The sequence below is a fragment of the Neurospora tetraspora genome (assembly GCF_033439725.1).
Source record: "Neurospora tetraspora strain CBS 560.94 chromosome Unknown B0H65scaffold_3, whole genome shotgun sequence".
In the NCBI taxonomy this organism is placed as follows: Eukaryota; Fungi; Ascomycota; class Sordariomycetes; order Sordariales; family Sordariaceae; genus Neurospora; species Neurospora tetraspora.
The window spans coordinates 1341624-1364465 of record NW_026944385.1 but is presented as its reverse complement, the minus strand read 5'-3'; the positions used below and the strand labels follow the sequence as shown (position 1 = coordinate 1364465).

Here is a 22842-nt window from a genome sequence, read left to right as displayed (position 1 = left end):
CGTTGGCTGGGGGTATTGGAAGGAGCTATGTAACGGGAGCTTATATGGGCGTTGCCTCGTTGGGGGTTCAGATTGGAAGGAGCGGCTGGCTGGCTGGTAGGTATGATGTAGGTATGGGATGAAATGATGGAAGGAGCGGCTGCCGGTTGGGAGAGTTGGGCAGGCAGCTGCGGGCAGACGCGGGCAGGCAGGAAGACAGGAATGCAGGTGCCGTGCTTCGGCCCTTGAGGTTCGTTTGGCGCCCACTTGCCATCATCAAAGGCTTCCCGGACGTCAGCAACGAAGTATGAGCAGGAGCCCATTTTGACTTCCCTCTTTTGCCTGCTGATGAGCTCGCAGGGCCGACATCAATAACCAAAAAGAAGCTTCCCGAAGATCTCGCCCCGTTGATCAACCGACCGTCTTTGACTGCCAACGAAGTGGCTTTGGCTTGAAGGTAAGGAAGGACGTGATGCTGGACCAAAATCAGTACAAACACATCTCTTCCTTCGAAACGTTTGCTGGGGAAGTTACGGCAAACTGCAAGAGTCGCAACAATCTTGTTCAAGTGCAACACGCCATGATACAAGCTCCATACGCAATGGAAGTTGGCAAATCAGATGGAAGTAGCAGCATTTCCCACTTCCCATCCCGGCGCTCTTGCAATGTTTGAGCTTGTTTGCGCGTTCTTCATGATTGTCGACGCAACAGACGCTCCGGCTTCGTTGCGTCCATCACGCTTGATGGTCGTGGGAAACAGAAAGTACGCTCAAACAAGTCAAAGCGATGAAAACACTTTGAGTAAGGAATGGTTGACGCGAAGGATCCTGCTCTTCCCTTGACCTCCCTCTGCTCCAGTCAATGTGGAAAGGTGCGAGCTCTGGAATAGCAGTTGTCTTCCGGTGACGAGAGGCACTCGGATGAGTATAAGAAGACCTCCATTCCCCCCGTTTCCCACCACTCTCTTGAACAACAATTCCAACATCTTCTTTTCAACATCCTGTTTGTACACATACTTGGCATCTTTTGGCATCTTTGCATCTATCTTTTACCTTTTCTTGTCTGGCTTTCATGTCGAGTTCGGCCTTTCAGCGTACAAATCACTCCTCTTTTCCCATCCACTCCACACGGCACCTCGCATCACACCGCAATGCCGCCAACTTTCTCATTTCGCAACTCTCTGGATGAACCGCCTCACATCACCCTTGGGAGAAAGGCTTGGCAATGGTACACGACCAAAAAGTCCAAAAGCGGGATTACGGAACGAGACTTTTGGAAATGGTAAGCAGACCCTTTTTCCTGCTCAACTGGCTTGATTGCCTACGCTATGTGTTCCCCAAGCTGACTCTCCGCTTTCAACAGGATCATAAACGAAATAGGTCCAGGTCGTGAGCGCAAAGATGTTTCTCTGGAGCAGAGAAAACGAGAGGGCTGGGAAATTCCCATCACTTACCCATCAACCGCCGAGGGATACAAGCTTCTGCAGCAACACATAGCCTTCCAATTCGATGAGTGGTTCGTCAACGAGGATCGCTGCAAGATTCTGGTCGTTTCATCTCCAGAGCCAGAGCCGCTCTCTGTTCAAGTCCGCAAATCAATCTCCAACATCTTGCATGGCGGTTCATGGATTATGGAAGACAACAATGGTGACTCGGCCCGCTCCACCGCTTCCCGGGAGGTTACACCAGAGCCCTGCACCGACTCGGAACACTTCATTCGCACCTCGCTGTACCCTGCCTGGAAGGCTGTTTGCGACTTCCACAGACGCGATCCGGCCAATGTTTTCTGCTTCGACCTGCCATTCAATCATTCCAACCTGGCTTTTGAGATTGTCGATGCCATGGCCAGCTGCCAATGTCCACAGACAAAGTTTCGCTTGGTGTTGGACAGCTCCAAGTACACCGATCATCAAATGGTACAACTCCTGACGACTGATCGGTCTCTGGCCGGGGACAAGGAGCTGATTGTGGAAGTCACTGACGGAAGCGCCGAGGCTCGGACCACTCTCATTCGACAAGTTGGCGATTCGGCATTGATCATTGATGGAACCAGCAACTCCTGCATCTTGCAAGCTATTCGTGACCCTGCTGTCCACTTTTCTCTCACTGGAAAGAAGGGTGACGCGCCCAGACCGTGGGGCATCTTGAAGTTCATCGTGAACTGGGAGGACAGAGGCTTCTACGAACGTGCCCTCGAAGCCACCAAAAGCATACCAAGAGGCTCAGCTCGCATGCCATCCACCCAACCTACCGCAACTGCGTCCTTTTCCGTGTATCGCGACTCGCCTGTGCCCAAGCCGAAGCAAAGTTTTCCAATTCCACTACGTCCTTCGCCAACCAAAAGAACGGAATCACGGTCGCTACCTGTCGAGGCGGTTCAATCTGATACCTCGGAAGGCGATGGCTGCGATGATGAGCGCTTCAGGTTCTTGTTGGCTTTATGGCTTGGAAGGAAGCGCCCGATCGAAGACATTGTCCGAGAAGAATGTCCAGAGTTTGAACTCGAGCCTAATGATCGCCTGCCGGAGGAAGCGAGACTGGACTTGATGGAGGCATTACTGGATGATGATTTCAGTGATGTTTTCGAAATTCTCACTGACTTTTATTCGGGCGCCCACTTTATCTTTAGCGAACTCGATGTCGATGACCGATGGGACAGCATCAGAGCACGCATAAAGGACCTTCAGCAAATGAAATTTGGAGGCGGCTTAAAGGGTGGGATGGGAGGCTCCAGGTCTGCCACATTTACGCCCCAACAATCCTTCAAATCACAAGCTTCCTTGACGTGGGATGATCCAGAGCTCATTCGCGGTGAAGACTTGGTGGAGCCACTGGAGCAAGGCGGCTTATTGCTTGAGAACCACTTCGACCGCCGATTCCCAGATCTATTCATTGATCTGGTGTATGACGTTCGGTATCGGTGGATGGATCCCGGATTCGGTCAGATCTTTAATCCCACCCTGTACTTTTGCAAGCATGGGCCTACAGGATCGAAGGACGACCTGGCTAGCTCCATGCCACGCTTTAAACATCCTTCCTTTGATGTTGAAAGGGGACATTTGCATGATTTGAAGCCATTGGAAACAACGAAACCTGTTTCAACCTCAACTGACGGCGGACCTACCCTTTCCACGCCCTCGATATTCGGGCCTGATCATTCTTCGAGAGTTCACATCCCCTCCAAGACCTCGTCTTTACAGTCACATTCCCTTAGCCCGGGCTGGGTGCCTTTTGGGCACAGAAGAGCATGGTCGGCTCCGGTTCTTCACCAGAACAAGCCATCCACTCTCACCGACACAGCAGCAAAAACCGAGGAGGAACCGTCGTGTTCCAGTGCAACTATAGTTGCAAAGACCTCCGGCCAAGGACAAGGATCTTTAGATCCTTCAAGAGAAACAACAGAAAACGGACCCCTCACCCGGAGATGACATGTTCAGCAGGACATAATCTCGCCAAGGCACGATTGAAACCGTCGTTTCGTACTGGACAGCATCCATGGGTGCTTTGACGTCCCCAGTGATTAGTCCTAGCGAGGCAGCGAGCCCGAACCATAGCTCGGATACCGACTACAAATGCATGTGCACGGCGGACAACGCGTCGGCTACCGTCCAAGCCGGCACGGCGTGCGTGTTGGAGACCAAGCAGAGTCTAACTAAGGACCCGTCTCAATACCCATTTTTCTCGCCAAGACCTCGCTGTCGAAACTCAAGAGAGGAATCACTAAAATGCCCACTGTGGATTTCCACACGAAGATTGTGGAAGCGGTTCTAGACAACCGCAGTCGACCCGACCGACAACTACCTATATGGTGAGCGTCGTTTTGGCAAGGATGCTCCCTTTGTCAAGAAACTCTACGGCTTACTCTCCTTCATGCTGTTGAGGAGTCCTATCCTTGACCGATTTGGTTACCAGACCAAAACTGGTGGGAAGATGTTCTTTGCCACCACTGGTGATTTTCGTTCCGATAACGGTACGATCATGGCTCATTACGGCTCCAACGACGCCTGTTTTTAGGTGGCCCAGGCGACAAGTTACTCGAGGATTTTGAGAACACTGAGGATCCGGACGACCTGTTCGGCGACACATTTGTGGAAAACCAGACCATCACGAACCAGAACCGGCTGGTGACCCTGAGCGCATAGAAGCCACATTCTGCTTCAATGCTGAAAACCAGATCCACGTTCGAGAGGCGCAGAGGTCGTGGATGAACTTTAGAAACAATGTTGATAAGAGATTGGAACAGCTGGCACCGTAGAGGGGATGCTATGGTACACCACTGAAGTCCAACATGATCCTCTAGAAGCTGCCACTTCTGCCCCTTCGGCGACCGCCCCTGGAACTGCCTCCGGGACCCAGCTTTATCCGCTTCGTCCATATGATGGAAGAATCTTCCAAGAGTCGGGTTGTTGGCATGCGTGCTCTCGCCCCTTACTGCCATGTCAGTCGTAGCTTTCAGATCGACTTTAGAGTTACCTTTTACCCGTCGGTTCCATCTCGCTATTTCGCCCTTTGGGCCTACCACAAACATACAATGTCTCGCCAAGTATGGCCAAACATAATCTCGCAGGCTGACTACGACCAGAGTCTTACCCTCGTCAATAAGTTCCGCGCCATCATGGATACTTTGTCTCCGGGGGCTGTTGAAGGAGCTGTTAGCGAAGCGAAAAATGTTCGAAGGATACAGGAGAAGTTGGAGCGTGTATACGCATCTGAGCTTCTGGTACCGTCCTTCGTCGACCGTGCGAAGTACACTGGATTGCTTGACGGCGATCCGGTTGCTACCTGTAATCCTGCATTTGGTCAAGCTGACTGAGTTTGTCACATTTCCCTCAATGGATCCTGAACGGCTTGTCTTAGTAAGGTTCATTGGTCGGTATGTTGGCGAACTCGCAAAGGTTGGCAACAGCCGCCAACCCATATCTTCCTGAAGAGAAGGTGAAAGAACACTACGATCGTGCTCTAGCGCGCTACAATAGGTCCGTCCTGCCGGCGGACCGCCCAAGAGGCACCAGCTTGTCAACCTTGATAGGGAAGATATCGACCCTCAGCGAATCGAAGAGGCATGCCAGGCCAGAATGGCAATCCTCGATCGAGACCTAGCGGGCAACAAAATTTCGCAAGCCGCACACGACTTGGATCGTACCGACGTCGATAAGTTCCGCGTCCTCATGGAAAAGTCGAATCCCCAGGCTGTTAAAGGAGCTGTTAGCGAAGCGAAAAATCTTCAAGACACGAAGAGGAAGTTAGAAGCTGCATACGCATCTGAGCTTGAGATACCGTCTCTCGTCGACCGTGCGAGGTACGCTGGATTGCTTGACGGCGATCCGGTTGCTAATGCACTTGGTCAAGCTGACTGAGTTTGTCACATCTCCTGAGGAAGCTTTAGCAAAAGGCATTGACCTCATGAATACATGAGCCGCTTGGGGGTTGCCATACAGGAAGACAAGGTGCTTTGGGGCTTTGGAAAGTGCAGATGGATTAGCTCCGCCTGGTTGTGGCGGGTTGGGCCGACTAGGCACAACTCCCAAGCACTGGCTCATGGGCGACGAGGCGTTTGAGGCGATGATCCCTCATCATGATGGGATCAAGCACTGTGGGAGACTAAGTGGTTATCCAGTGGCCTGAGGAAGACATAGAGGATGGGTATTCCGAGGACGTGGTTGAGATTCATATCGATGAGGATGTAGATCATGAGGTCGGTGAGGCATCCCCATCATCGGTGCCGTCCGTCTTCTGGATCCGAGCGCACGCAAAGAGTTCAAGCAGGTGGTTGACTCAAAACTAATACGGAACTTATAAAGGACAAAATGGGGGGTCGCCACGATTGCCCCGACGACTGACGGAAGCGAGGCAGGCCTCGCAAGAACCCCGAGAACCCGAAGTGGCTCACTCCCCAGCTTGAGGGTTGGCCGGAGACGGCCAAGAAAGTCGTCCCGAAGGATGGGGACGAGTTCCAACTTGCATATTACGAGAAGACGGTGGTGTGCCTCGGCGGTAGCGGACAGATGATTTGGCAGCAACAGGTAGCTCCAGCTGTGCAGAGAATGACTTCAATGTCATCTGGTGCCTCAACTGTTGCTTCTCATTCCGGTTCGGGTGGTGTCTTTGGCGCGGCTTCGGGAATTGCTTCGGCTACTGCTCCTACCAGCGTTACTTTGAGTGCCAGAGGTAATATCGCTTTCACGGGCAGTGTCGCCGCCTTGGCAAGCGTTGAGAAGTATAAGAACGCCTCCGCGGCCCAGCCCAGAGCTTCACAGCCGCCGTCGCACCCGCCATCGGTTTTGCCGGCCGGCCGACCACAACAGACTATTGGGGGAGAGGAAGAGGAAAAGGGCCGTCGACGCCCTTGAGGAGTTGGAGATGAGAGGCGGCAGGTGGACCACCGCAACCACGGCACGGTGTCTCAGCTGACCCTTCTGGTCGTCAATATCCGGTGCCCTTCCACCCCGACGCCGGCGAGGACGTTTTCCTCGAACGATTCAAAGTCCACTGCTTATCTTCGGACAAGCAATCTTTGCTTGATGCCTACGAGCTTCTCTCCCGAGATCGCAATGCATTTGACCACCCGGTGGTCATTTCCTCAGTCCTACACAATGAGTTGGATCCTAGAAAGTTTCATATACCGTCGCCCACGAGAATGCTTCTCACCGACAGGAAGCGCAAACGCCGCGTAGTCCGAGTCCGAGACCAACGAGGGAGATTTATGAGGCCGAATCGAATGGAGGGAGATGATTAAGAACGGGCATGTCTATTGGATCCCTCCTGTCGTGAACGATTAGTGAGGAAGAGACGGAGGAAATCCAGTGAGTACCTCATGTTGCAACATTTTATTCTTTAAATTGCAGGCTCCACCAGGTTCATATGAAGACGCTGCTAACCGCTCGCCTGGCTTCCCCAGATTTACTCCTTTCAGGGAAGGTCGCTATCTGAGAAATTCCACGCTGGCCTACATCGACAGTCAGGCTATGATCGCCACCGGCGTCAAAAAACATCCACGACGCCCAGCCGTATGGACAGGAACCGCTGGGGAGGAGTGCAGCTGGGCTTTATAACCGCCAATGAAGGCGTGAAGCGGCTGCCTCTAGTCTTCCAACTAGAAATTCTCGAGTCGACTGAGTCTAGACTGCCTATCCTCCGTATTTGGATTTTTTACAACGGCAATAAGCACTGGGAAGGAGTGGACCAAGTCCCTCGGGAAGAGGCAAAATAAATGTTGCCGCAGCTTGGCCACCATCAGCCCGAGATGCGGCCATCAATTCACCCTCTTCCTGAGGGTCAGTCGGCACTTTCCGGTTGGGGCCAGCTACAACAGTACGCCAAGCAGCCTCCAATGGCTACACAAAGCCTGACCTCAAATTCTCTTTGGCCATTATTTGGTCCGATCGTTTTGTCTCGCATCGGCGCCTTTACAGAGCACCCAGCGACCTATCCTACGATTCGGACCCTTACACACGCTCCTCCTCCGCCGAAGCGCCGGGGAAGGCCGAAGGGCAGCAGGAACAAGCCGAAAGTACAGCAACAGCCGTCACCACCTCCAGAGCGTTCGCCGAAAGAGCCGCACAATAACCCTCCAGCACCTCAGTCTCCCTATGTCTGGAGGCAGTCCAACGACCACTCAGAACTCGGTGCTTATTTCCGGATCTCATGAATATATCCTTCCAAAGACTTCGGTGCTGGGATCGGGATGGTCCAGATGCTTGGTCGCACAAACATTCTTGGACTAGTTGGTGGTGGCCGACAGACAAAGTTCAACCGGAACAAGGCAAGTCATGGCAACTTTCATCCTTCTCCCAGCTTTACGAAGTCGTCATTGATGTACTAAAACTGCTACATTACAGCTCGTTTTATGGGATAGTGGGACTTCCACGGCGATGACGAGGAGTATACATTATGGCGCCCGCAATCAAGAAGCCGAGCCACAGCAGCAACCCCCGCAGCTTTCAATTGCCCCAAGCCTTGCCCGTGATCCCTATAAGGCAGCCGTCGGCGATGCCGGCAAAGCAGATCTCAACCAGGCACCGAGAGGCGTCTAACAAGGTGACTAAGACTATCACGACGAAGAACAATGCAGGGCAAAGTCGCCATTCTTGGAGACCAGTACAAGAGTTTCCAGAACCAGATTAGTGGTGGTGGTCTGAATGGTGCCACTGGCGAAGGGTGGGGGTGTGTCACTTCTAGTTTGGACCCTAACATTGAAAGAACAAGCTCCGTTGCCACTACTTATCGCTCCTCAGACGTTGGAAAAGCAAAATGATGTTGCCAATGGCTCTGACAATGGAAATGACGAAAAGGACAAGCCTCGGAGGGATGAGAAGGAACTTCATTCAGAGATGGGTAATAATGGGAGGAATTCGATGTGGATCTGGAGTAGTAGCGAATTTTGATATAGGCAAATAAACAGATTTTTGATGACTACCATGATGCTTTTCCATTGCCAGCTTTGCCATGTCGCCAGTCGGTCCCGATGTATTCACTATTAGCACAGACGCACGATAAGCCATGAAAAACAAAGCCGTAAACGGAAGAAAAAGACGAATTGAAGATACCGTGATCATCGTACCAGACAATTGACCTAGACAGACATCTCCATGGCAATAGTCTTGTGTGGCTCATACCCCTTGATAACAAAATCCTCAGCCTTCCACCCATCAATACTGCCGCCCTTCTCCCTCTTGATCTCCAACGTCGGGACCTCCCTCGGCTCGCGCTCCAGCTGCGTCTTGAGCGCGTCCACATGGTTGAGATAGACGTGCGCATCGCCCATAACATGAGTCAAGCTCCCCGGTACCAAATCGCACACGTGCGCGAGCATGTGCGTCAGCAGCGCGTAGCTGGCAATGTTGAAGGGCACTCCCAATCCCATATCGCAGGACCGCTGATACAACTGGCAGTGCAAGTGACCCCTTGGCTTCTCTTTTGGTGTGTCCCCCTCCTTCTGTGCCTGTGCCTGTGCCTGTGCCCCCCGTGTCCTCGACCCCGGGTACGACACATAAAACTGCGCAAACATGTGACAAGGCGGCAGCACCATCTGGCTCATGTCCTTGGGATTCCACGCACTCAGAATCAGTCTCCGATCGTACGGGTTTTTTCTCAGAGTGTCGATGATGCGCTGGAGTTGGTCCACGCCCTGCCCCGTATAGTCGGTCTCGCAATCGACGTACTCGGCGCCAAAGTGCCGCCATTGGAAGCCGTACACGGGACCCAGGTCGCCTTCTTTGCGGTGCGTGAGGCCGAGCATGTCGAGGAAGGCGCGGGAACCGTTGCCGTCCCAGATTTTGACTCCCTGGGCGGAGAGGGTGGTGGAGGAAGTAGAGGCGCTGATGAACCAGAGGAGCTCGAGGAGGACGGCTTTGGTGAAGACGCGCTTGGTTGTGAGGAGCGGGAGGATCGGGGTGTAGGTGTAGTTTGGAGAGGACGGGTCCGATGATGAAGGTGAGGAAGGTCGGGAGAGGGCGAATTTTAGGGGCGTCGGGGCGAAGATGGAGTAGGTGCCTGTTCCTGTTCTGTGGTGCGGGGAGAGAATGTTAGCTAGGACTGGAGGTGGGAGGGGATTGTAACGGGAGACTGAAACGTACCGGTCTTCACGGAGTTCACCTTCGTCAAGGATTTGGCGGACGAGATCGAGGTATTGGTATTCTTCGTGGCGCTTTGGTGGGTTGGTGGGAGAGGAGGACGAGGTTTGCGACTGCGACTGCGACTGCGCCGGCGCAGCGGGTTCGGATGGGGTGACTGTCATTGCTGGGGTTGATGTCCAATCGGTTATTGTTTGGTGGTTGATGGTATATGAAGTCGCAAGAGTGTCAACAAAGTTCAGTTCCTACTCTTCAATATGGTGAATAAGTTGCGACAATGTCAATTCTTCCGGTCCTGGAATGTTGGGAACTTTTTGGGGGACGCGTTTAAAGCGCGACTCAATTTAGCTGTTGGAGCACCCCATCCCCACTATAAGTGGATCTGTGTGATAGGCACCTGCAGCACGTGCTCTCGCGTCATATGCTTGAACCCTAACCCTCTCATTACTGCTCCTTCTAAACTCTTGATCATACAGTGTTCGAATATTGACACAACCCTCTCTGGCAACGCGACTCATCTCGAGGGGCATTAAGACACGAGACCGACAACAAGGACCGGTATTCGGCTACGGCGCTATGGGTAATCTCACCACTAACAGCTTCGGAGGGGGCGAGCGGACTCCATGGGACGTACACCTTGATCGATTTCATCTGGGACATCTTATTTGGCGTGTTGGACCGTGACGACTGACGAGTTATCCTTGCGAAAGCCGAAGCTTCACTGTCTAGACAGAGGTATGTAGTTCAGTAATTTTCGGTGCCTGCTGCTTGGTTGCCTGTCACAAGGTGACATCTGCTCCTTACAGAATTCTAGCCGACCGCCAGACGCGCAGCGGCTGCATGAGACTGGCGAGCTTTCATTGATCACTACGAAAGATGCTACACGATGAGCATCCACCGTGACAGAAGAGGCTTTATTTTCTCATATCTCCTTGAAGCGGCAACTGGAAAGACACATCAATGATGACCTCATATCTTAAACTAACAAACATGCCCATTACTAACTCATCCTTTAACATAGTATCTGTACCAACTCGAACAGAAACAAGCGATCCGTCAACATAAAATCAAGCAGCAACCTCCGCCTGCTTCTCATGAACTGGCAAGTCCTTAGACTCCGGCTCGGACTCCGGCTTTCTCTGCGTAAAGTGTCTCGGCAACCGGTTCTCCCCTTGGGTGTACAAGTATCCGGCCTCTGCCCTCGCCATGTCGTTCACCCACTGGTCATTGCCCTTCAATCCACCCTTGCCATTCTTCTCTACGCCGACTTCAGTCCACTTGGAAGCCAAGTAGAACCAGCCAAGCCCGTTACCGACAGTGCCGACCTCATCAGAGACACCCGTCCGTGCCGCATGGCTCATCTTCTTCCAGAGCTCGTCATCGGTGAACAGGTCCATCAGATGACCGGCCACGGCACGCCAATCGCCAGCCTCGACGAGGAAGCCATTGACCTTGTCCTTGACTTGCAGCGGGATACCGCCAACGTTGGAGACGATGACGGGTCTGCCGGCGTGCAAGGCCTCGGAAACCTTGACCTCAAAGCCTTCGCGTGTGGAGAGCTGCAACGCGACATGGGCGTTGGAGAGCAAGGTGTTGATGAGCTGGTCGTTGGGCTCCAGACGCATGACGCTGACGTCCCGAATCAAGTCGGGGTAGTACGTCTCAAGCTGGGCCATGGTCTGATCGTAGATGAGGGAGGCGTCGGGGTCATCGACGGAGCCATTGCCGCACACAACGAGCTGCGGCACGTCGGTGATGTTGGCCCTGTCGCAGCGGCGACGGAACTCGGCATACGAGTCGATAACGGTGGGGATGCCCTTGGATGGGTCGAAGCGGGCCACCTGGATGATGTACTTGCGGGCGGGCCAGTTGAGCTCCGTCATGCGCTGCGAATGGCAGGCGTTGTTGTACAGATGGCCGTAGTAACCCGAGTCCCAGTGGTTGAGGTGCTTGTTTAGGCCGTCTAGCCAGTCGGTGGTGGCTGGGAAGTAGGCGACCTTGTCGCGCGGGACGGTGTGAGGGACGAATTGGGGAATAGGGTGGCTGATGAACATGTCGGCGAGCTGAATGTTGCTCCAAAGGAAATCCCAGATGTCGGCTTGAGGCGAACCGGCCTTGGCAACGAGGTCGCTGCGAATCTGGATGTGCGAGCGGTAGAGAACGGGGCGGTCAGGGGTATACTTCTTGATCAGGGGAATCAAGCCGGGCATTTGAGGGTCATCAATCACGATAATATCAGCACCTCCTTCCTCGGGGGCACGCAAAGGTCCGCCCTCGGAGAACCAGTATCGACTGGCATTCTCGTCAATCCAATCAATGATGGCCTGCTTCTCTTCGGCAGATACGCGCTGATCGGGATGGCTGACACCCTGCAGAATATTGTGGATGTTCTTGGTAATGCGGAAGACACCGGGCCGTGGTTTTGGCACTGGAAAAGTGTTAGTTGACCGTCTAGCATTTCGGACAGCGAACTGTTCTACTTACCGTACCAGGTGAGGTCGACACCCAAAAGACGAGCAAAGCGCACGAGAGCGTGCCGCATAAGTGCAACACCACCGCCTTGGGGTGTTGAGCTGAAGAAGGCGAGCTTGGTCTTGTTGGCACGAAGCTTCTTGGCAAATGTCAGACAGGTTTCCCACGATGCCGGAGTGCATGTATCTTTGTGGTTCTGGACGCTGGTGAGGTGGGCGCGGAATCCAGCATCGGTTTGGACGATACCTCGGAATCCGACCTGGAGGAGGGGAACGAGAGAAGGGCCAAAGTTCCTAACAATGGCTGTCAGTTCGTATGCTCTTCTGGGCGTAACTGATGGGGGGGGAGCTTACATGATGCACTTTCGGGCCATGGAATCGGCCTGTTCATCGACTCGCTTGACATCCCAGAAGGTCTTTTCCTTGTGCTCATCATCTGGGCGCATGACGATGGGCACAATGTCCACCTCGAGCCAGAGCCGCGAACAGAGAGTCGGGCTCATGTACTTGAGTGTCGTGGGGAGACCAGCACCGATGAACTTGGAGAAGTTCTCGTGCTCGTACTTTTGCACTTCGGAGATGACATATTCTGCGATGAGGTCCTCGCCCATTTTCAGGGCGTCATCGAGCTCAATGTGCTTGACCGAAAAGTCAACCAGGTAGACTGTGTCGTGGATGGCCAGCGCCACAACGGCCGTGTGGTCATCAGCGAAGACGGCAGAGATACCAAGGTAGAGCGTCTATGGGACATCCAATGTTAGTATGGAACGTCGAAGCACCTAGTCAAGCAGGCCGCCACAGGCAAGGTACTCACAGTCAGAGCAGGACCAAAGTGACCCTCCTTCTCCACCAGAGTGCTCATCTGGCGCTTACGGTGCACCGAAGTGCCCGTGGAGAACTTGCGGGCCTTTTCGAACGCCATGATTGCGGTTGCGATGGGCTTGAGGCTGTGGTGATGGTGGGCGGCCGACTGGGTATCGTATGTCTGGGTGTTGTCGCCGCTAGAAAGCGTGTAGTGGCCGGTGTTGGCCTGGGTGTGGTCGAGTTGTTGTTGCTCCTGGAGCTGAGGAGGAAGGGATCGTAACACTTCTTCGGAGGCGGAAGTGGTATTATACGCAACAGTGTCGCTGATGGGGGCAGGCGTGTGGTCGGCCAGTGGATCTCTGGGTTGAAGATTACTGAGTAGCTGCTGGACGCCAAGAGAAGGTCTGTGATAATGCGAGCCGTAGGGCCCGATGTTGTGCAGCGGACTGGGGCTTTTTGTGCCGGAGGGGGACGAGGCGTTGTCAGTCGAGCTCGCGGCTGGGTGGCGCGGGGTGGTGTCTTCGAATGGATTTTTGAAGGCGATGGCGCCCGAAATGCTACCACTCCCGGACATTGGATCCAATTGATGGCTTCACGTTTCACGGCAGTGGCCTGAGTGGGTGGTGTAATTGGGAAGGGAAATATCTTTTGGTGGCAGAAGGTGGAGGGAGGTGGTGACGACACACGTGCGGGTAGCTGAGTGCATTGCAACTGCATTGTATGATGGATGCCACACAATCTCACCTTGTCGCTCTCGTTTGGCTGGACCCCCGGGACCCCCTCCTTCTTTCCCGTCTGGCCATCTGCATTGTCTGGTTGATCCTTGTCAGTTTCCGTCGACTCTCTCGTCAACTTTAAAGGCGGGGTTTTCCCTTTTTTTACCTCTACTTTCAGACCCCCGCGGCGGCGATACGGGCACGGGCATATGAGGCTGTCTTGCCGAATCCCTCTTCCACATTCACGCTGAGGTTGGTGGTGTGGTCCGCCATTATTGGTTACCGGTCAACCCGTGACAGTTTCAGCTTCCTATTTCAATGACACCGGTCACAAGTATAAGTGTAATTTCGGAGATTAACTCGCAAAAGTTTACCTCTCTTGTCCGAGGGAAAGGTGCCACTGCCAATCTGTGGCCCTTTGTCGGGGTACGACTGTATTACCCTTTGTATTTCAAGGTCGATGCTGTGTATGGGAGGATGTGAGATGTGTGCAACTTGCAAGCACTTTGTCCGTAACACTCCACTTGGTATTGCTGGTGACATCCCCAGATGTGGTGGCAGCTGAGATCGACGCCGTCCCACTGGGAGAAGGCATCTCGAAGCTATGAGGGACGGTGTTGGATGTAAGCCAAGGAGAGCTGTCCCGGTACGAATTGCTCTTTGCATCGATGAAATGTAATGGGCACAAAGGTCGGTGAAGGGAAGCAATCACCGCATCACAACGTGATAGCCGTGGTTTTCCTTCCGGGTCACCCGCAGCATCCGGGGTTGGTGCTTGGTAGACGAGGCATGTCTCGCGGGGGGAAGTCTGTCGAGCGTCGGGAAACGGGTGATGGTATGGTCGTCTTGAGTCGAAACTGGGTGTTTTCACTGGTGACGCTTGGCAACGGGATGAACTGGTCGTTCTTCTCACTCGAGATAACTGCGCATCTCGTATCCTTTATGGTTGGATTTTCCAACCCTTTTGCCTTGGGAGCCGGTTGCCTCTTCATGATGGATGATGTACTTGATACCCACTTTTGCCCGTTGTGATGATGCTAACAAGCTGGAGCTCCCTTACACCCCGGTTGTTGTGTGCAGATCATGCCTACGGGAACTCGGAACTGGGAAAGGGGACATCGTCATGCCATCGCTTCCGGGGTACTGTTCTTCGGAAGGCGTCATACGATGAATCTGCTGAGGACTAGTAGCAAGGTGCCGAGCGTCTATCATGAACCAATCTCGTAACATCGAGCTTGTCGTCTTTCAAGCTCGGCCCCAGATCCCCTCCAGCCCTCCAGGATCAGAATACGAACATGGCGAGTTCAATTGATGCTGAACTTGGTTTCCAATGATTCAATTCCAGTCCCCCCCACAGCCGTCGAGGTCGTCGTCTTCGGGTCTCATCCGCCATGAGCTAGGCCCTAATAGTGGGGTTGAAGCGTCAGTGCGGAGTGAAAGAGGGGCATCACGACTTTGCCAAGCCGCTAGAAAAGACAGGCGTGCCGGGGCAGGCTCCGGCGCTTTTCAACGGGCCAAGCCTTGTGGGTCAGTCATTTCCGTCATTTCAACGGCGACGACGAACGGGTTCCAACGGCGCCCGGCCGGCATCGGGTTGACTTGGGCAGTCGCGCCCTCCGGGAATGAAAAAGTTGATTCCTTCCATTTGAACTCCCATTGGATCGAGCCATGTCTCGCCGGGCTGAAAGAAGCAGAAATACGGCGGAATATACCGTATAATCTCGCGAAATTCGGAATCCAGGCCGGGCCGGCAATGCAGGGTTAAAGCTCTGCCTTTTGCATCAACATCTGAGTACATACAGCCAAACGCAATTGGCAAACCTTTAACCCTACAGGATCCGCACGGTTATGCCTGGCCTGGATTCCGAATTTCGCGAGATTATACGGTAGAAGATGCGGACGAGTGCCCAATTTCTTCACCTTTACTCGTCTAGACAATTCCCGGCAGCTGGTCACGCGTCATGTGGACTGATGCTTCATCGTCCGACCGACAGCGAGAACCTCACCTCGGCGCCTCCCACAGCCAAAAAGACAGGAACAAACGACAAACGGTTTCGTCCCTCAGATCCGGGAACCGGCATCCCTGTTCTCCGGAAACCCATCTCGCGGGTATTCGGCGATCACAAGCCTGAGCATTATCCAGGGACACGTCTGTGATGTTGTACACTTCGGTCTCACCCAACAAACCCAATTCTAAGAGTTGGCTTTTCATTTGCTTTTGTTGTTTTCTTCTTTCCTCCTTAGCCAAGGTGAGCCCACCATATCTTCATTTCCCAAAAACCTCTTGGCAATTCAGCTCAAGAGTAGTCCCTTCCGGTGGCCGTCGTCACCCACCACAATTAATGTCGTGTATTCATTCACCTCTCTTCAGCCAATAAACTCATCATGTCCTGGAATAAAGTCCTCAATGACTTATACCACGACAAATTCCAGGCCGCCCAGTAATTCCCAAGTTTCCCTCTTTCTCATCAGTTTGTGAAGCACGAAAAGCCTCAGTTGGAACTCTACAGCAACCCCCATGGACGCATCCAACTTCCTAGCTCATCGGGCACCAACCGAGCTCATCTACGCCATATTTCAATCCATAACCTCTGAGCACATCCAAGGTGCCGTGGCCCTCTCCTTGGCCTGTAGCAGTCTCCGGAATCACTGGACCACCCACAGAAGCGCCCTTCTATGGAACCTCTGCGTCGAGCATGTTCCTCATGCTCAAGAGGCCTTGCTTGCTGTGTGTCCCGTTCCCTCAGTTGCTCAAGTCCATGTGCTGATTTCAAACTAAACCAGGCCCGCATGACAAGAAAGGTTGCCGATGCCGAGATAAGGGGGAGATTACCCCCTATGGACATCTCGCCTGGTGACCTACTGAGTGGTTCTGCCAGCCCAAAGTTAAGCATGACTCTTTCAGAATACCATCAGGTCAGGGACCTGAATCTCCTGGCACGAAATCGGGAAGCCAGGCTCCATCATTGGCCGTGTCGTGTATGGAGTTTTCCTAATGATAGGCCGCAACAAGCTCGGGGGGAAACAGTTTCACCCGAGGAACCCTGTTCCATGCCCGAATGGAGCGATCGCGTACATCTTGCCTTATATAGGATGATGATACTTGCTGCTGGCCTTGCTGGGGCTTACCACGAACCCACTCTCAAGGCCACGGACCCTGAGGCGGGCATGTCACTTATCTTCGCATGGATGAGTGCAGTAGTATACCCAAGGTCTGATGTGACGTGTTCGGTTTATTCTGACGACCGCTCGCTTGGGTCGAGATTCATATCGAAGCATGGAAGGTACAGGACTTTTCCAGAACCATGTTCACGGGCAGAGTGGCATGGCAATGCGTTTAAGGTTATGGGCTAGGGGAGTTATTAATGAATCAGGTCCATTCGTAGTAACTTGGGTTGGTGGTCATCAAGCTTCCTCCTTATCTGAATCGATAAGTGGTCTAGAATTTTGCAGACTTGGATCTTGAATACCTCTATGACATGAAGTGTGAAGTCACTGTACATCTCGATCCAGTTCTCGGGCCATGTCACTGTCAAGAATCCAGGAAAAGAGCGTACCATCATCCTAGCCAGCCATGGACCATTCGTCAAGGTTGACCTGTCTCGTCATATAAACAACACACAGGGTTCAACGGAGATACGCGATGCCACCAGCGGTTCCTGGCTAAAAGTTAAGTATATAGCAGGGTACCCCTTGCGCCAGAAGCGAATCAGTCATGGTAAACCCAAAAGTACAGATTCTGTCTCTACTCGAGAACTTTATGTCGATGTGAACCCATGACTGGACACGTACGTGCCGCTCTAACGTCAAATTCCTTCCTGCACCGTTGACCTGACGCTTCGTGACCCTCTCGTAACCGCAATTGATATCACACACGACACAGCCACCAGATAATCACAAGCTTCTGCACAGCAGTAACACTTCATTCAATTAACAAACGCCCCTGCTACTACTCCCCCAAAGGTATATAACTTAAGCCTCAAACCTCTTGGCAACAGTCTTCCAGTTGATCACGTTCCAGATCGCCTCAAAGTACTCCGCCTTCCTGTTCTCATACTGCAAGTAGTACGCATGCTCCCACGCATCAATGCCCAGCAGGGGCACAAAGTTGCCAGTAACAGGGTCCTGGTTAGCACGGGTAATCAGCGCCAGCTTGCCGTTCGCAGCCTTATCCTTGGCCAACCACGCCCAACCCGAACCCTGGATGCCGGCCAGCGCGGCATTCATCTGCTTCACGAAGCTCTCAAACGAACCGAACTCGGTCGTGATGGCCTTGCCGAGCGCGCCATCGGGCGAGCCACCACCCTCGCGCGAGGCGGGGGCCAGGTTCTCCCAGAACAAAGTGTGGTTGAGGTGGCCGCCGCCGTGGAAGTTGAGGAGGGGGGCGACGGAAGCTGCCTTGGTGAAGTCGCCCTTGGACTCGGCCTCGACGATGGTGGTCAGCGCGGAGTTGAGGCCGTTGACGTAGGTCTGGTGGTGCTTGGAGTGGTGGAGCTCCATGATCTTGGAGGAGATGTAGGGCTCGAGGGCGCCGTAGTCGTCTGGGGGAGGGGGGGTGAGTTAGCTTGGGGGTTTCCGGGAAAGCTTCATCGGGAGTTCCTTGTAGGCGCGCGGAGGATGGGGGAAGAACTGAGGAGAGGTATTGTGAGGGCAAGCGAGTGTGGGAGGAGGGAGACTCACACTGAAGGTCGGGAAGAGTGGCCTTGCCGCGGACAAAGGTAGCGGCGGGCTTGACGGCGCTGGCGGCGCGCAGAGCGCTGCGGGCGACCGGAGTAGCGCGGAAGAGAGAGGTGGACATTTTGATGGCTTGTTTATCGAGAGATACTAGTAATTAGGTGAACTGGTTAGGTCTTGAGATGCGAGAAAAGGACAATTAGATGATCAATGGGACGGCGGCTACCTCGGAGTAAGTGATTTGGATGACTGATTGCGACTATCGGGAAATGTCTCTTCTATTTACTTATCTAATAGCTCGGATGGAAGCTCCATGGAAACCGATTCAATTCCGTCATAGCCCCACCCCGCCGAGGTGGAGAAGTGGATATGGCTTGGTGTGGCTGGAGAGGTCTCTTGGCATTGCGGCACTCTTTCTCCGTCGCGTCTCCCACTTCCAGAGCGCGTCTCCCTGAATTGATCTCGACATCGACACAAGCTTGGTTCACGTCAAATTGTCCGACTCAACATTGTCCAACCCATTTCCCAACGCCAGACCGGTTCTATCGACGCTACCAAAATCACCACCATGTCATATTACGACATCGATGCGATCCTAACCGACGCAGAGGTACCCTCCACCCCCCCCTTCACCACCCATGGCCAAAACACCAACTAACCCGAAACCCTCCCCAGAAAATCCCCTGCACCTTCCAAATCGACGTCCCCGACCTCGGCTATCTCGACAACCAACCGGGGCACACCCTCAAGTCTGGCTCGCGCGTCGCCCTCCCCATCTGGCTGGCCGAGATGCTCGCCATCGCCAACACCGGCGCCGTCGACATGGACGACCCATCACAGTCCAGCAAATCCTTCATCACCTTCGACCTGCCCCCGGCACTGGGTAACGACGTCGTCCAAGCTTTGAAAGCCGACCCGCGCTCCGTGCCGCTGCGCGATCAGAGCGCCCACTTCTACGCGCTCGCCACGCACATGATGGAGTTGTCGGAGGAGCCGGAGCTGAGCGCGGTGTTAAGGAAGACGTTTGTCTCGAGGGCGGCGGAGATTGCGTTGCATGCTAGGAAGGTGGGTGGGGGCGGGAGCTCGTATCATGGAAGAGATGGAGGAGGAGGAGCAGGAGGAAAGGGGAAGGGAAAGGCGGCGAAGGAGGACAATGCCAGTAATTTGGGCGTGGGAGGCGCGGGAGAGGACTTTTTGAGGGGGTTGGATGAGTGGGAGAGGAAGTTGTTTAGGAGTGCACATGATGGGACGAAGGCGAGTAAGGAGTGGATGGAGAATGTCAAGAAGAGGTGAGTGGTGGTGGTGCTGTTGGAGCGTTGTTGCTACCGCTGGCGCCTGATCGGTGTTTACCTCGCGACGAGCCAGCGCTTCGATTCGAGCATCCTCCATGATACTCAGACTGCGTTCGATGCAGTGTATTACAACAGGTCACCGGCGACATCCCAAGCTCCTTTACGATGGCTCGAAGCTATGGATCGGTCAACATCACAGCTCGAGAGCATCGGGATACCACGGAGTCATTGGTCAAGTTACCCCTCCCATGAAAGTAGGGCGGACTTGGACTGTTATAGCTGGAAGAGTGTCCTGCCCATTGCTGATCTTCAGAGTTGTGTTGTCAGCGGCACAGCAGACCATCTGGCCTGACAATGAGAAAGACTCACGAGATACTAGTGGGACATGGGGTTCGGCGCTCTGCTAATATGGGCTTCGTTGATTGATGGATGGCTAGCGACACGAAACCCTTCATCCCGGTATACCATCTAATCTTATCCAGCACGGTCTATAAAATATCAACAACATAGCGGAAGCTCATCTTGGCTTGTCCGACAACTAGCAACCATCATCACCCCCGAAACGCTCTGGAGCGAGCAACATGCCTCTCCTCCTTCTCAGCCTCAGTTGCAGCCGACATGGCCCTTCTCACACGCCTCTTCTCCCGGTTCTTTCTCCTCTCCTCACGGCTCAGCCTTTTCTCTCCGTCCCTTTCGGCACGGCGGTTAAGACTCATAAGCATACCAACCTCGCCGTCAACCTCGTCAACATCCTCAGGCTCGACAGGCACGGGCACAGGGTTAGAGCGGCCAAAGATCTTGTTCAGAAGACCCCCGAGTCCGAGCCCCTGTCCCTTATCTGTTGCTGCATCCGGGTGGGAAGAGCTGGTGAAAACAGTGCCGTTGGAAACTCCGGCGGGAGTTACGGTGCCATTCGAGCCCCGGATATTGAGGGTGGTGATGGTGATGGGCGTGGCATCGCGGTTGAAGATCTTGTGAAGAAGACCGCCAAGTCCAAGGAATCCATGGTCTCCTTCGGTTTTGGAGTCTGGGTGAGAGACACCGCTGGGAGTGGTGCCGTTGGAAACTCCGGCGGGAGTTACGGTGCCATTCGAGCCCCGGATATTGAGAGTGGTGCTGGTGCTGGGCTTGTCGTGTCGATCGAAGATGTTATGCAACAGACCGCCCAGGCCAAGTCTGCCTTCTTTTGCTTCCGTCGAGTCAGGATGGGAGGAGCCAGTAGTGCCGTTGGAAACGGTAGCGGGAGCGGTGAGGTTTGAGCTGCGGGCATTGAGAGCCACGCTGCCGGCTGGTGCGTCTTCTGTGATGAGGGACGGGGTCGTCAGTGCTTGGAGCTTCCGGTATTTTGAGCTCGGGATTCTAAGACCTACTCAGCGATCGCAAGGTGTGAAGGAGATCTCCAACATGGAAGGCAGAGACAAGGTTGGAGGCGAGGAGAATGGTAACGGTGAGGTTGGCGAGGAATCGAAGGGAGAGTGGATGATGCATGGTCACTGGTTGGACTTGTACTCGCAGAAACAGGTGAGAACAGCGAGCGAGAGCCGATGCGGAGGTGGGCTTATTCTACGCCTAGAAAGAAAATGGGAACAGAAACAGCACACCAAGGCTCAAGGAACGTGAAGCAGTCGGAAACCAGCCCGACAGAGAACGAGTGAAAGAATAAGAAAAGTTGAGAACGACGACACTGACAAGTACAACATGAATGACAATTATGAGTCTTCGCGGCGGTATATATCCCATTCCTCCCCTTAATCGGTCTCTCCAACTCCATCAACAAGCCTAACAAGCGCGGTGCCGGCATCACGAACAGTCACAAGATCCTCTAGCTCCAGTCCCAGCCTTGCGCTATCCTCGTTTTCGCCTCGCTTGAATGCCTCGCTCCAATGCTGACCCTTGACACGGGTTGACGTGGACAACTTTGCCGCCGGGCGTCCCAAACTGGTAGGACTAGTCCCGACAGTTCGAGACCTAAAAGTTGGACAGGGGCTGGGAACCATTCAGTCGGAATTAGGGACCACAGTGCTTCCAACAAGCGCAATCAATGTAGGGCTAGTGTTTCTGGTACTGTATTGACCTGTTGAGAAGGCCTAGCGCGTTCATGCCCTTGGAAGGACTTTTGCACGAGACCGGGAAGTCTGGACGTCCTGGACCTTGGGTGAAAAGACTTGTGAAACCCGGAGAGCTCAGTGCTCAAGGCTAGACTTAGACCCTACAAATCCTACCACTGGGCCAGCGGCCCTGGTCGTTCATTAACAATCAGCTTGCACCCTTGTCGGTACCGATCTCATCCGGTACGGATCCATCAGTTGCCATTTTTAGGCCTCAAGCTGGAACCGGAAGGGTTCCAGAATCCGGATAACACCGACAAGGCTCATAAGCGCGACCTCCATCCCTTGTATCTGCAAACATGCGTTTCCCGTCGAATCCCATGCCATCAAAAAGCCAGGAAGCTGATGAACCGATGGGTTCTGGCATCAAGCACAGCAGCAGTGTGAGTTGTCAGATTTCCCCATACCGCATTTCGAAAACCGCAAAGGCGCTTAGATCGGGCGGGTATCGCAGGTAGGCTGACCATACAGATGTTGAGATGCCCCGGTTTGGGAAATGAGAAGGAGTTGTGTGTTGGGCAAAGAGCGATGATTCGGTGGTGAAGCGGTGAGACTGGAGCCATGTGTGGACATGTCAGATTTTGGCGTGTACGTACTGGCTAGTACCGCGGCAAGATTTTTATGGCATCGGCATGGCAAAACGCGGCAAGCGCCATGGAAATAAAATCACATCACCCATCCGCCATATCGCGGATTTCTCTCAGTCATCTTGCAACTGCTACCCGGAAAACACAATCTGCTTTTATAAACATGAGTTACCAACTTTCTTTCAACAACCAATCAGGGCCGCTGGTCTAGTGGTATGATTCTCGCTTAGGGTTCATCCTGAGCATTCTTGCGAGAGGTCCCGGGTTCAATCCCCGGGTGGCCCCATTCTTTTTCTCAGTTTTTTTTTTATTTTGCGAGTTTTTCTTCCGAGAACTGCTTTGATGTTGCCGTCGCCATTTCCAACTTTCTTCTTTTATGCCCAGTCATTTTGTGTGCCTTTGAAAATTGATGTTGTTCACACGTCGGTTGCGAAAATGTCGGAATCATGCCCGCATGTGTGGATGTGAAATTCCTTTGCAGAAGGAAACAACAACCGACAATGACGCAAGTTAGTCCAACCACCATGACACTTTTCCCTACAAGATGGTGATGAGAAACTCTCGAGGCTTCAAGATGGCTTCTGCGCTAACAGATTCTTACTCCCGCTGGTGCCTAATCGTCCAAGAAAGCCAGCTGTCC

The 22842-nt window shown here is 53.5% G+C and overlaps 9 protein-coding genes and 1 non-coding gene across 10 annotated transcripts; 6 read left to right on the top strand and 4 right to left on the bottom strand.

Annotated features, from left to right (window-relative positions):
• The first annotated feature begins 975 nt into the window (after positions 1–975).
• Positions 976–3680, top strand: B0H65DRAFT_153205 (uncharacterized protein). Its single transcript, XM_062821106.1, has 2 exons — positions 976–1260; positions 1342–3680. Exons 1-2 carry the CDS (start codon positions 1130–1132, stop codon positions 3404–3406), a joined length of 2196 nt encoding a protein of 731 aa, XP_062682772.1. The 5' UTR covers positions 976–1129; the 3' UTR covers positions 3407–3680.
• A 1286-nt stretch (positions 3681–4966) lies between these two features.
• Positions 4967–5329, top strand: B0H65DRAFT_386221 (uncharacterized protein; the record flags this gene model as incomplete). Its single annotated transcript, XM_062823712.1, has 1 exon — positions 4967–5329. A coding segment is annotated over one exon (363 nt), but the record flags the coding sequence as incomplete, so codon positions are not given.
• Positions 5330–7221: 1892 nt separating this feature from the next.
• B0H65DRAFT_547499 (uncharacterized protein) lies at positions 7222–8011 on the top strand (the record flags this gene model as incomplete). Its single annotated transcript, XM_062829524.1, has 2 exons — positions 7222–7569; positions 7817–8011. The coding sequence occupies 2 exons, from the start codon at positions 7222–7224 to the stop codon at positions 8009–8011; spliced, it is 543 nt and encodes a 180-aa protein (XP_062682770.1).
• Positions 8012–8550: 539 nt separating this feature from the next.
• B0H65DRAFT_547498 (thymidylate synthase/dCMP hydroxymethylase domain-containing protein) lies at positions 8551–9714 on the bottom strand (the record flags this gene model as incomplete). Its single annotated transcript, XM_062829523.1, has 2 exons — positions 8551–9481; positions 9554–9714. 2 exons carry the CDS (start codon positions 9712–9714, stop codon positions 8551–8553), a joined length of 1092 nt encoding a protein of 363 aa, XP_062682769.1.
• A 723-nt stretch (positions 9715–10437) lies between these two features.
• Positions 10438–13594, bottom strand: B0H65DRAFT_153089 (UDP-Glycosyltransferase/glycogen phosphorylase). The gene is made up of 4 exons (XM_062821105.1): positions 12836–13594; positions 12376–12761; positions 12035–12315; positions 10438–11978 (listed from the first exon to the last, which is right to left on the bottom strand). Exons 1-4 carry the CDS (start codon positions 13397–13399, stop codon positions 10618–10620), a joined length of 2592 nt encoding a protein of 863 aa, XP_062682768.1. The 5' UTR covers positions 13400–13594; the 3' UTR covers positions 10438–10617.
• A 2312-nt stretch (positions 13595–15906) lies between these two features.
• B0H65DRAFT_153046 (uncharacterized protein) lies at positions 15907–17172 on the top strand. Its single transcript, XM_062821104.1, has 2 exons — positions 15907–16269; positions 16326–17172. The coding sequence occupies exons 1-2, from the start codon at positions 16060–16062 to the stop codon at positions 16893–16895; spliced, it is 780 nt and encodes a 259-aa protein (XP_062682767.1). The 5' UTR covers positions 15907–16059; the 3' UTR covers positions 16896–17172.
• Positions 17048–18529, bottom strand: B0H65DRAFT_461095 (superoxide dismutase mitochondrial precursor). Its single transcript, XM_062826584.1, has 4 exons — positions 18442–18529; positions 18222–18365; positions 17395–18082; positions 17048–17329 (listed from the first exon to the last, which is right to left on the bottom strand). Exons 2-3 carry the CDS (start codon positions 18337–18339, stop codon positions 17514–17516), a joined length of 687 nt encoding a protein of 228 aa, XP_062682766.1. The 5' UTR covers positions 18340–18365; positions 18442–18529; the 3' UTR covers positions 17048–17329; positions 17395–17513.
• Positions 18530–18657: 128 nt separating this feature from the next.
• On the top strand, positions 18658–19798 carry B0H65DRAFT_152829 (DNA replication complex GINS protein psf-3). Its single transcript, XM_062821102.1, has 2 exons — positions 18658–18825; positions 18891–19798. The coding sequence occupies exons 1-2, from the start codon at positions 18784–18786 to the stop codon at positions 19506–19508; spliced, it is 660 nt and encodes a 219-aa protein (XP_062682765.1). The 5' UTR covers positions 18658–18783; the 3' UTR covers positions 19509–19798.
• On the bottom strand, positions 19784–21125 carry B0H65DRAFT_152850 (uncharacterized protein). Its single transcript, XM_062821103.1, has 2 exons — positions 20878–21125; positions 19784–20807 (listed from the first exon to the last, which is right to left on the bottom strand). Exons 1-2 carry the CDS (start codon positions 20993–20995, stop codon positions 20059–20061), a joined length of 867 nt encoding a protein of 288 aa, XP_062682764.1. The 5' UTR covers positions 20996–21125; the 3' UTR covers positions 19784–20058.
• Positions 21126–22398: 1273 nt separating this feature from the next.
• B0H65DRAFT_t214 lies at positions 22399–22487 on the top strand. Its single transcript has one exon. It is a non-coding gene; the product is annotated as a tRNA-Pro (tRNA).
• The last annotated feature ends 355 nt before the right edge of the window (positions 22488–22842 follow it).